The 13,249-nt window shown below is 34.1% G+C and overlaps 1 protein-coding gene across 13 annotated transcripts in view; it reads left to right on the top strand.

The window, feature by feature from the left end:
* Nucleotides 1-13,249, top strand: part of ERBIN (erbb2 interacting protein) — a 110,679-nt gene that overhangs the window by 85,234 nt on the left and 12,196 nt on the right. For 7 of the 13 annotated variants that reach the window (XM_032625197.1, XM_032625205.1, XM_032625204.1 and 4 more), the window contains exons 17-21: nt 820-993; nt 1,819-2,004; nt 6,070-6,184; nt 7,888-8,071; nt 9,848-11,396. In XM_032625197.1, the coding sequence (XP_032481088.1) occupies nt 820-993; nt 1,819-2,004; nt 6,070-6,184; nt 7,888-8,071; nt 9,848-11,396 (2,208 nt within the window). The remainder of the gene's footprint in view (nt 1-819; nt 994-1,818; nt 2,005-6,069; nt 6,185-7,887; nt 8,072-9,847; nt 11,397-13,249) is intronic. The other 6 variants (XM_032625206.1, XM_032625203.1, XM_032625198.1 and 3 more) reach the window with 2 other exon arrangements.

Here is a 13,249-nt window from a genome sequence, read left to right as displayed (position 1 = left end):
TATAAGAGAAAAACAGATTATTTCCCCCTTTCCTTTCTTTAGTGATTTATTTATATATATTATAGGGATAAAGAACTCTTTGATATGAACATTTTGTTTCTTTGTTAGACTGTGTTGCAGTGATAGAAGTAGCAAATACACATTTCCTAGTTACTTATGGATGTAATTTTTTCCCCTTATATAATAAAACTAACTGAATCCCAGAAAATGATAATTAGATTAACCTTAGAAGTGTGTGGTTCCCAGCACATAAGTCATAATAATCTAGGAATTTTATGTATGTTTGCATAAACATCTAGCTGGAAAACATATATCTGTTTCAAAGCCAAGAGGTGGTGATGTTGGCAATATCCACACCATATATCTCCAAATGGAATATATTTAAGTCTACTAAAAAAAAAGCTTTTAAAACATTGAAATCTGTAACTGTGAAGTTTTCGATTATCGATAAAACCATACTTTATTGAGTCTAAAATTCTTTCAAAGGCCTATCATCTGTCTTCACAGTTACCCCTATGAGCAATGTAATTAAGATGGATTATAGATTAAATTTTGAGATTGACATTAGAAATATTTATCTGTAGATAACTAATAAGGACCTACTGTATAACACAGGAAACTCTAGTCAGTACTCTTTAATGGCCTATATGGGAAAAGAGGAATCTAAAAAAGAGTGGGTATATGTGTATGTATAACTGATTCACTTTGCTGTACACCTGAAACTAACACAACATTGTAAATCAACTATACTCCAATAAAAATGTTTTAAAAAAGAAATATTTATCTGTATTTTAAATTGTGCTTATTTTATTTCTCTAGGAGGGAAATTTAAAGAGATATCCAACACCATACCCAGATGAGCTTAAGAATATGGTTAAAACTGTTCAAACCATTGTCCATAGATTAAAAGATGAAGAGACTAACGAAGACTCTGGCAAAGATTTGAAACCACATGAAGATCAGCAAGTTTTAAATAATGATGTGGGTGTAAAGGTTAGAAAATTCAAAAGCATTGACCAAAACCTGTTTTAGGTTCTTTAAAATTTTTAAATGATAAATGATATAATGGTCCTTTTTGTTTACAAGAAAATGTACTTCCAAACTTAGGGCAGTGTTCTCAAATATCTGAACTAAAAGCTTTAATAGTGAGCAAACTCCCTAATTGCTATTATTACCACTTCAGTGTGGTTACAGACTGTCCATATGGGCAGGGGAGTGTCAGCGTAGCCTTTGAAAAATCATTGCCTGAACAAAGAATAACATAACAAATGTCAGAAAATTCATTCTTATAGAAATACTTTTTCCCCTGGTAATATTGATTCACTCTACCCAGTTTTAATTTTAAATGTAATTGTTATGACAGACCATTGGCATTTCCTCGGGATGTTTCTGAAACCTACACTAATCCCTAAATTGTGTGTTCTTTAATTGACGCCCCCCCTCCCCCCCTGCCATTGTATCACAGAAACAGAAGTCACTAGAGTTACTATATATTCCACAATGAGCAGGAAAATATCTAGCCATCCTGATTTTGAGCGTGCTGAGCTAAGTGACTCACTCATAAATACCAGCTTTGCAACTTCTAGGATGAAGTGTAGCCTCAGCTAAATTGTAAAGTTTAATGTGGCTCGTGGACCTTTGGGACCACCTGTTCCCCAAATGAGCATTTTATCTGTGAGTCCTACAGATTTCCATGTTTAAAGTTTCTTCGGTTTATCCAGAATAGGAAGATACTAAATTACTGTTAAAATTTCATCTGAACTTTAATACAAGAATAGATATAAAGAATGTGAATTCTTTATCTTTTCTTTTACTTAGACTTCAGAAAGTATTACTCCAGTAAGAAGCAAAGCTGATGAAAGAGAAAAGTATATGATAGGAAACTCTATACCGAAGACCAGTGAACCTGAAGCTGAGGTCAGTCCTGGGAATCCGCCAGTGACTGCAAATATGAAAGCCTCTGAGAACTTGAAGCATATTGTTAATCATGATGATGTTTTTGAGGTATGGCTTTATGATTATTCTGGAGTAGTGATAAATGGTAAGAATTTAATATTGTTGCTAACTAAAGATAGGAGAAACTTGATACTGATAGCAGAACATATGCTAATGCATTTGCCATTGAGAAATCTCATAATATTTTCTATACCATTAATTTATCACTTTAAAAATTGGAGTACAGTGGATATAAAATTTTTACTATGTAAATTATGTCTTTTAAAAAAATATTTATTTATTTTGGTTGCACCAGGTCTTAGTTGTGGCATGCACGATCTTTAGTTTTGGCATGCGGACTCCTTCTTAGTTGCGGCATGCAGGTGGGATCTAGTTCCCTGAGGAAGGATTGAACCTGGGCCTCCTGCATTGGGAGTGCGGAGTCTAACCCACTGGACCACCAGGGAAGTCCCTACTATGTAAATCAGATTGTGGCAGTGTTGTTCTAATTCTGTAAAATTCATAATGGCAATTGCTTTTATTTCTGTAACTTAAAAATGAAAAGGTTACATATATACAATGGAATATTACTCAGCCATAAAAAGAAACAAAATTGAGTTATTTGTAGTGAGGTGGATGGACCTAGAGTCTGTCATACAGAGTGAAGTAAGTCAGAAAGAGAAAAACAAATATCGTATGCTAACACATATATATGGAATCTTAAAAAAAAAAATTGCTTCTGAAGAAGCTAGGGGCAGGACAGGAATAAAGACACAGACATAGAGAATGGACTTGAGGACATGGGGAGGGGGAAGGGTAAGCTGTGACAAAGTGAGAGAGTGGCATGGACATATATACACTACCAAACATAAAATAGATAGCTAGTGGGAAGTAGCCGCATAGCACGGGGAGATCAGCTCGCTGCTTTGTGACCACCTAGAGGGGTGGGATAGGGAGGGTGGGAGGAAGGGAGATGCAAGAGGGAAGAAATATGGGGACATATGTATATGTATAACTGATTCACTTTGTTATACAGCAGAAACTAACACACCATTGTTAATTATACTCCAATAAAGATGTTAAAAAAAATGAAAAGTTGCTGTAGGTGTACTTCAATTATTTGACTTCTTTAGGCATCTATCATTGCTTATGAAGTAATTTTTTTCTTGAATATCTGAGACTTTTTTTTTTTTTTTGCGGTACGCGGGCCTCTCACTGTTGTGGCCTCTCCCGTTGCGGAGCACAGGCTCCGGACGCACAGGCTCAGCGGCCATGGCTCACGGGCCCAGCCACTCCGCGGCATGTGGGATCTTCCCGGACCAGGGCACGAACCCGTGTCCCCTGCATTGGCAGGCGGACTCTCAACCACTGTGCCACCAGGGAAGCCCCTGAGACTTTTTTTAAAGAGATTCTTCCCGTGGATCAATAAAAACTGTAACTTTTTTTTTAAAAAAAGCTTTATTGAGATATGACTCATACAATTCACTCATTTAAATAAAGGGTGCAGTTCAGTGGTTTTTCAGTTTACTAAAAGTTGTGCAGTCCTCACCACAGTCACTTTTAGAACATTGTCATTACCCCAAGAGAAAGCCGGTACTTCTTAGTTGTCTCCCTATAATTTCTCCATCCCCCCAAGTTTTAGACAACTAGTAATATACTTTATCTGCATCTCTAGATTTGGCTGTCCTTGGCGTTTCATATAAATGTAATCATCTGATATGTGGTCTTTGTAACTGTTTCTTTCACTTAACATAATGTCAAGACTATTCATGTTGTAGCATGAATCAGTACTTCATGCATTTTTTAATATCTGAATAATATTTCATTGTAATCATCCATTATGGACATTTGGGTTATTTCCACATTTTGGCTATAATGAATAAGGCTTCTTTGAATCTTTGTATACAAGTTTTTGTGTGGATATATATTTTCTTTTCTCTTGGGTATATACCTCAGAGTAGAATTGCTAGACTGTATGGTAACTTTATGTTTAACTGCCAGACAGTTTTCCAAAAGTGATTACACCATTTTATATTCCCTTCATACACTGCTGGAGATATTAACTGCTACAGAAATTTAGAAAGGAGATATTTTCTGGCTACGAAGAACCGTGGATGCTTTAAGTGAATGAAGCATTTAACCTGTATTTTGAAGTGTTTCAATTAGCAGAAATAGGAGAATTGAATGAAATGGAAGGAATAGTGAGAGCAAAAGCATGGTATTTAGAAAATGTAGAAAAGAGCATGTTCCATCCGACTGAATATGTCAGGGGTTATAGTATATGAATAAAATTAGTAAAGTAGGTTGGATCCTGATTTTGAAGCCCTTAATACCTCTGCTAAGAAGTTTGGACTTGATGTTCTACACTGTAGTCTTCAGGGAGCCACTGAAGACTTATTAGCAGAATTATCTACATTAAACATAATCATTGGAGAAAATGCAATATCCAGGGAGAAAGAGTAAGAAAGGAAAGAATATGAGCTAACTGCAGGAAGATTAATTGAGATGAGCAAAGGAAACAGAAAGGTGGGAGGAGATTTAGGAGACGACAGTTCCCAGAAGCCCAGGTATAATATAATTTCATGAAGGAGAAGGCCTGGTCAGTTTAAATGCTGCAGATGTCAAAGATTGAGACAGACCTCCTTGTCCTTTTATCTCATTCTTCACATTCATTCTATCAATCAAGTCCTGTTAATTGCAAAATTTCTGTCAAATTCTTTTTTTCTTTACTATCCATCACTGCCATTGCAGGACAGATGTAGTCTTTTTTTCTTCAGGACTATCAGTATAGCTAGTTTCCTTTCTGCCAGTCTCTTTTTCTTTTCATACATCTTTAATACCAGAGTTACTATTTTAAAAGAATCTGATCTTGTGAGTTCCTGGCTTGTCAGCTTTCAGTAATGACCAATACATACTTAATTGAGTTCATACTCAGAGCATAACCTTTTACTATCCGTTCCAGTCTGCCTTTTCTGTCTCCTGCCACTTATCTTAAGTTCCAGCTGCATGGAGCTGACTTGGCATACCTTTTCTTACTTCCATGCTTTCCCCTACTCAGAATGTGAGTTCCCTCTTAACTCACCCTTCAAGACTAAATCCAATTTACATTCTCTCCCTAATCTACTTAGCAGTCTAACTCTGTTGTAGTGCAGTTTGGAACAGGGTTGGCAAACTATGGCCTATGGCCCAAATCCAGCCCACTGCCTGTTTTTGTGTGGCTTGCAAGCTAAGAACAGCTTTTACATTATTGAATGGTTGAATAAAATTCAAAAGAAAGTATTTTGTGAAATGTGAAAAATTAGATGAAATTTAGTTTTACTGGCACACAGCCATGGTAGTTTGTTTACATATTGCCTGTGACTACTCTTGTGCCACAGCAGCAGAATTGGTTGGTTGAAACAAGAGACTGTATGGCTTTCAAAGTGTAAAATATTTACTCTCTGGCCTTCTTACTGAAACAGTTTTCTGACTCCAGTCCATGTCTTATTATGGCACTCTTAAAGCACCTAGAAATCTTAGTATTTTTAATAGAACACCCTTTTAAGAGCTTTTATTTATTTTTATCATATTAACTAGGAATAATTTAACCTGTAGTAGATCTGATTTTATATACACTATATACAGTGTTTAAATTTTTCTATTAATATTTGTTGATGACAAGGTCTTTTTTGTGTGCTAACAGCACTCAATGGTAGATAGTCTGGGACAGTCTACCATTGGAACCCAGTGATACTTGAGGGAATAAATTTGAGGGTTAGGAATAGACTTTTTATTAGAGTACCTTCACTAAACTTGAGTTTTTCGATGGCAGGGATTGTGTTTTATTTACTCATTTTTGTTTCTCTGGCACTTGACATATTACCAGGTACATACCAATCATTAATACAGTTGGATTAAGGACTGCACAGAAAATTATACCTTAGGCACTTCGGTGTACTGTTAATAATTTTCATAGGTTTATAGCCATGTCTTGAAAAATTTAAGTCATATACTAGTTTTATTCACTATTACCTTAAAAAGGTTTTTTTTACCTGTTCTAAGTATTTGTTTCTCTTTGAAGTTCTTATGACTTAATATTTAAAGAAACCAAAATTTATTTTTATAAATATTTTCTCTCTTTTTTCTTTAAATTAGGAATCTGAAGAACTTTCTTCTGATGAAGAGATGAAAATGGCAGAGATGCGACCACCATTAATTGAAACCTCTATTAACCAGCCCAAAGTGGTAGCACTTAGTAATAACAAAAAAGGTTAGGTGTTAAAGGAAAGCACTAAGAATAGAAATTGGCTGAATAAGTTTATACATTTTTTCAAATAAATTTCACTAAATGTCATTATGTTATTTAAAACACTTCTTAGAAACAATTTTTAAAACATGCCTTTCTAAAAGGTCTATTCCTTACCTCTCGTTTTTAAAGAAAAATCTTGATGGATCTTTTCTCTTCCCTCATTTGTGCAAGTTTACTTACATGTCATAGATTTTATAGGCAAATAAGCCTAGATTATGATTCCATCTCTACCACTTATTTGCTGTATGATCTTTGTGCTCCTTAGTTTTGTGTGTGTGTATATTAGACATACAATAAGGCTAATGAAGGGTTTTGTGACTTTCAAATATATCGGATTTGTGCCCTCAGACCTAGCATAGTACCTGATGTATAACAGATGCTGCTTGTTACTTTATCTCTCCCAGTACTTCTTTTTAACATCCCCACCCCCACCCCCACCTGACATGGAATCTCAGACTCTTGGAAAGGAAAGAGAACTTGAAGAGTCTCTATCCCTTCCTTTTATCCTTCCCTCACTCCTCTCCACCAAATGTCTGAACATCTCTACATTATCTACACCAGAGGTTTATCCAGCCTTTACCTTTATGGCATTAATGAAACTTACTATCAGGGTGGCCCTTTGGAGGATAGCTTGGGGTTTCATATTAATAATGGTACTGATATTTGTTACTAATTGTTAATTACTGTGCTAAATAGTATACATGTTATTATCTAACTGTCACAATTGCCCCATGATAAGGAGGTAGAAGAAGAATATGTCTAGGAGAGAACTTAAGTGCCATATAGTTTAACAGTATTTTAAAAATTCAGAATCCAAAACCCAAATACCTTAAAGTTGAAGTTACAGAGCCCCATGTGCTACTGTTTTCAACTGTAAACACAATCCAGACTACTTGAACTGAGATATTTGGAACAGCAAAAAATTCATATAATCACCTATGACTACATGTCTGTATGTACTATTTCTATGATTCGGCTAGAATTGAGTAAGTTAAAAACAGCCTTTAGGGTTGTAAAGATACTTACAACAATCTTTCTGTTTATATAGTTGTTACAAATCCATCTCACATATTGAGAGTTCACTATTCATATACAATTCTTTGAAATGATTTTAAAAAGTGGAAAACTGACCTTGTGAAAATTTCTGAATTTGTTTGGTGTTTGTTTTTTGGTTGATTGTGCTGCTCATTTTTATTATCAGAATAGATGAAAACAATTCCATACATGTATGAAATAATTTCTACCCCAGAAAAGTTTACAAAGGTTATGAACTGTACTATGTATTTCTTACTATTATGACTGCTTAAAACTAAAGATGTGTGGAAAAGCATATTCACTAAAACTAATTGATGGCCTTAAACATTGTGTGATATCATCTTGTCAGTAGTTTAAACTAAACCAAATTCTGGGTAACTAGCATTGGTCATATTTTTTAAAAAAACTACAGGTATCACTAAAAACAAACTAATTGAAGGTATCACTATTTCTAGATTCTTTAATCTTTTTATGTATTAGGACTGAGTTTTCAGAGGTGAGCCTCTGGTTATCTTCTTAACCATATAATTCTTTACATTATATATTGAACCAGGACAATATAAATGCCATTTGTCATCACTGGAAATTCTTCTTGGCTTTATCAATAGCTTAAGGTTTTTTTGTTTCAGATGATACAAAGGATACAGATTCTTTATCAGATGAAGTTACACACAATAGCAATCAGAATAACAGCAACTGTTCTTCTCCATCTCGGATGTCTGATTCAGTTTCTCTTAATACTGATAGTAGTCAAGATACCTCACTCTGCTCTCCAGTGAAACAAACTCATATTGGTATTAATTCCAAAATCAGGTTTGTGAACATCTTAACAAAATAATTTATTTGTACAATAAATAGACAAATAAATATATATTATTAAAACAAGAGATTTTACAAATTAATATTATAGAAATGGTTCAGGCAGTATATGGTTTCTTCCCCACTTTACTACTAATTATTTAGCTTTTATACATTTCCATTTTAAATCAGTCTTTTAAATGGGGGAGAAAAGATTTAAAATATATTCTAATTCTCCTCATTAAAAAGGTTGAACAGTTTTATAATATTTCTAGGTATTACAACATAAAGAGCCTGTTCGGAATAATTCAAATTAAAAGGGGTATTTTTAGAGTTAGAAATGCAGAGTCACTTTGGGGGTTATCATTAAAGGGTTCAATCAGATATTTCTGATTAGTGCTGTATTTTTCGTTTAGAGTTAAATTTGTAGGTCAAACTCACTGAAACAAGATTTACTTCCTACAGGCTTGAATTTGGGTGAATTTTAAAAGAAATTTATTACTAGGGTTCTCAAGAAGTGTTGTTATCAAAGTGAGACTATACCATTTTACTTTCATTTTGTTGTATCAGCTAGAGTGCTTAATAGAAAGATTTGGGTTACTACTGAATCTAAAGCTTATTGTATGGATATTGTTAACTAATTTTTAGAGTTAAATAGTTCTTAAATTCCAGGCATATTTAAGTCAAATTTTTCTATGCATTGATTTGCATTGCTTTAAAAGAAAGATGAATTTTATGTCTCAAATTGAGCTTAACTATTATGTAGTTGTAGTTATGATTAATCATTTATATCTATCTTCTGAATTTGAGGCTAAGATCAGTATGGTAAAATATTAATTTTAAAACCTCTTAGAGGTTAAGATAATGATTAATTTGTCAAATAGTAAAATTTTACTGATATTGTTGGGGAAGTAGTTTAGTCTAAGTCATGTTTTTTGTAATGAAATAAAGACTAAGAAAGGGATATAGCCACACCTTTTTTGTTGTATTTCTAGTAATATTTTTTGTTACCTAATGGGAAGATCAGTATTAAAGAATTTGTTGAAACGTAACTTGAATATTTACAAAGAGGACACAAATATGTTTTCATATCACCAAATAGAAATACATATCTTCTATAATTTTGGAATGGTACATTTTATAAATATTTGCCAAATACAGTGTAGTCACAGAAAAATGATTAGATTTAGTTTCTCTTTTGATCTTTCTTCATATTTTGTAGATCTTTGAGTGCTTGTTTAGTTCTTTGTATAATTTCCTTATATATATTTGAATCTAATAATACCTACTTAGTTAATATGATTAACTGATCAATAATGTGAGGTTTCAGAACTATTTGTATAAATATTCTGTGCTTTTTACTTAACTATTCAACTTACTGGCCTTTCCTCCATGTATGTGCCCATCTTTCAAGCATTTCATGTTTTAACACAGTCATGAAAAGATGCAGAAGTAGAAGAGAATTATTTCATTACATAATCACATTTTTCTTCATTGTTTAGCTCTATTAAACTATTGTGATAGATTGATGATATTGATGAAAATTAATCTTATCTATGAATTTTAATTAGTATGCTTTACCTTGTCTCCATTTAATATAAATCTATATTATCTGACTGTTAAAATAATATTTTTAAATTACATGCTTGATAATAAAGGCCTTTTATCTGTAACTCCCATCAATGCTCTTATCTTTATGTACCTACACATTAATTAATTAGTTGTTAATGTTCCCCATTACTAAGAAAACTGGGCTTTATGATGTTTGTGATAAAATTTTCTTTGTTTTAGGCAAGAAGATGAAAATTTTAACAGCCTTTTACAAAATGGAGATATTTTAAATCATTCAACAGAGGAAAAAACCGAGGTTCCTGATAAGAAAGATTTTAACTTACCTGAATATGATTTGAATATTGAAGAGCGATTAGTTCTTATTGAAAAAGGTGTTGACTCAACAGCCACATCTAATGAATCTCACAAATTAGACCATATCAATATGAATCTTAATAAACTTGTAACTAATGATACATTTCAGCCAGAGATAGTGGAAAGATCAAAGACAGAGGATACAGTGCTTAAAACAGGCTTTTTAAGCAATAATGCTAAAGGAGAGGCTGAGCACTTGGATAATGGAAACAAGTATCCTACTCTTGAATGCATAAATAAAGTAAATGGACGTTCTGAGGGAACTCCACAGTCTCCTAGGAGGACTGAACCACATGACACCAGTTCTTCTGTTGATGCGGGTCTTTCCAAAAGCACTGAAGATCTCTCCCCTCAGAGAAGTGGGCCAATTGGATCTGTTGTGAAATCTCATAGCATAACTAATATGGAGACTGGCGGGCTAAAAATCTATGACATACTTAGTGATAATGGACCTCAGCAGCCAAGTGCAACAGTTAAAGTAACATCTACTATTGATGGAAAAAACATAGTCAGGAGCAAGTCAGCTACGCTTTTGTATGATCAACCATTGCAAGTATTTACTGGTTCTTCTTCATCTTCTGATTTAATAGCAGGTACAAAGGCAGTTTTCAAGTTTGATTCAAATTATAATCCTGAAGAACCAAATATAATAAGAGGCCCCACAACAAGTGGCCCACAGTCCACGCCTCAAATATATGGTCCTCCACAGTATAATATCCAGTACAGTAGCAGTGCTACAGTCAAGGACACTTTGTGGCACTCCAAACAAAATCCCCAAGTAGACCATGTCAATTTGCCTCTGCAGCGCTTTCCTAGATCAGAGAGTACAGAAAATCACAGTTATGCTAAACATTCTGCCAATATGAATTTCTCTAATCATAACAATGTTCGAGCTAATACTGGATACCATTTACATCAGAGACTTGGTCCAGGAAGACATGGGGAAATGTGGGCCATCTCACCAAATGACCGACTCATTCCTGGAGCATCGCGAACTACGATTCAGCGACAGAGTAGTGTATCCTCTACAGCCTCTGTAAATCTTGGTGAGCCAGGTCCCACGAGGCGGGCCCAAGTTCCTGAAGGAGATTATTTATCATACAGAGAGTTACATTCAGTGGGAAGAACTCCTCCAATAATGTCAGGATCACAGAGACCTCTTTCTGCACGAACATACAGCATTGATGGTCCAAATGCATCAAGGCCTCAGAGTGCTCGACCCTCTGTTAGTGAAATACCAGAGAGAACTATGTCAGTTAGTGATTTCAATTATTCACGGACTAGTCCTTCAAAAAGACCAAATGCAAGGGTTGGTTCTGAACATTCATTATTAGATCCTCCAGGAAAAAGTAAAGTTCCTCACGATTGGCGAGAACAAGTACTACGACACATTGAGGCCAAAAAGTTAGAAAAGGTAATTAAACATGAATTTTTCAATCTCCTATTTATGAATTTACTAATTTTCCTTTAAAATATTTGGCAGTCTTTGTTAATGAAACAAGATACTCTGAATTATTGAATATATACCTATATTCTAGAAGTTTTTCCTTGGTAGTGAGATTAGAGGTCCAAGTTTAGACTTAGCCAGTCTCAAAACAGTTGAGATGTCAATATAAACTTCTTTCCCTTCTCTTACTCCTTAGTGTTTTCTAATGGGCTTACCTTCATTTTATGTATTTAGGTGTGTATCTTGTTTAGATTGTGTCATACTACAAATAATACACATATGTACATGTTTACCTCTTATTTTCTGGCTTCCTGCTCTATTAATAATTAATTATGTAAATATGTTTACAGAAATAGCAATTTACCATATAGTTAACAGAATAACAAGAAATGTATTGTAAATGTATATCTTTCACCTAAGATTTTTTTCCCCAGTTCATGTTGTATGACTAACACTGTCACTGACTCAGATGGCTTCTGGCATGGCATTTACTCTTGACTTTCCTGAATTGCATTTCTGACCTATTTGAACTCAGGTGTCTGTGGCTCTAGTGTAGTATAATGTAGTTTGGAAATAAGCTCATGTTCAGTTTATAACCTTATGTATAGATATTCCTTTTTTGACAGGAGATAAAATTTTTTTAAATTATGCTTAAAACTGATACTTTGGGGCAGTTCCATGGCCCAAGTATATAAGGCATATTCGTTCTTCAAGATTTAGCTTCATATCTCTCAGTGGATTTTACCCAAGGATTATTTTAACTTTGTTTATTGATATAAGATATTTTTAAAAACAGCTGAGCATATACAACCTCAGTTAATCATTATTTTTAAAAATTCTTTAAGTTTTTCAGAAATCAGTGTCTAAAATGTGATTAATACCTTATGTCAATTCACATTGAACCTCTGTAATTGTTAGCTCTTTTTAATTCTGTTCTTAGCTTTAAATAGCTGAGCATCTATAGCATTAGGCGACTTTGTTGTCAGCTCTCCATTTTGTTTCGGCTGTAATTCTCTACATACTGTTGAGGCTCTTTAAATTTGTGTGCCTTATCTATGGAATTTGGAAAATTCTTAAGCAAACGGTAACATAACTTTTATAAACAAATTTCTGGTGATGGTGTGGAACTGGATTTGAGGAGGAAGAGGCTATAGTCAAATTGATTGAGTTATGAGGCTGTCTAATGGTCCAGAAAATAAATGGAATGAAAAATATATCAGTGGAATAGAGGCAAAGGAACAAATTCAAGAGGCAATTCTGAAATAGATTATAAGAGTTTACTTCTGATGGGAATATTCCTGTAATCATTCATTGAGGAAAAGGGATTAAGCTTGAGATTGGTACCTTGAATAACTGTTTTTTGGGACTGCTGTTAACTGGATATTGAAGAGGAATAGCAGATTTGGAGGAAGAGATGAGTTTGGTTATCATTATATTTTTAGTTGGCATCTCAGATGGCTATTCTCCACTACCTTCCTGTCTGACACAGACACACCTGGACTTTAGTAAATAGGAAGCAAGTAGCAGCCATCTCATTGTTCACTGTATCTCTCTAAATTCTAAACCTCATGTTTAGAATTTACTGTATGATTGCTTAGAGAATGCATGACAGTAGTTTCCCTGTTGTGCTCACTGGTAATTTATAGGTGAGAATCAATTCAGTGAAATTAGGAAAAGCCGTTTGAGGACACACGGCAACAAGATTTAGACTGTGATGGAAGATCTGTATTTGATCCTCTGCATCTCCTCTTCTCTCCCTTAAACATAATTCTAATGGTGTGGTAGACATTTGAAAATTTTCCTCAGGGGATTTCACAATG

This window comes from Phocoena sinus, chromosome 3, assembly GCF_008692025.1.
Source record: "Phocoena sinus isolate mPhoSin1 chromosome 3, mPhoSin1.pri, whole genome shotgun sequence".
NCBI lineage: Eukaryota > Metazoa > Chordata > Mammalia > Artiodactyla > Phocoenidae > Phocoena > Phocoena sinus.
This window is presented reverse-complemented; position numbering and strand designations above follow the sequence as displayed.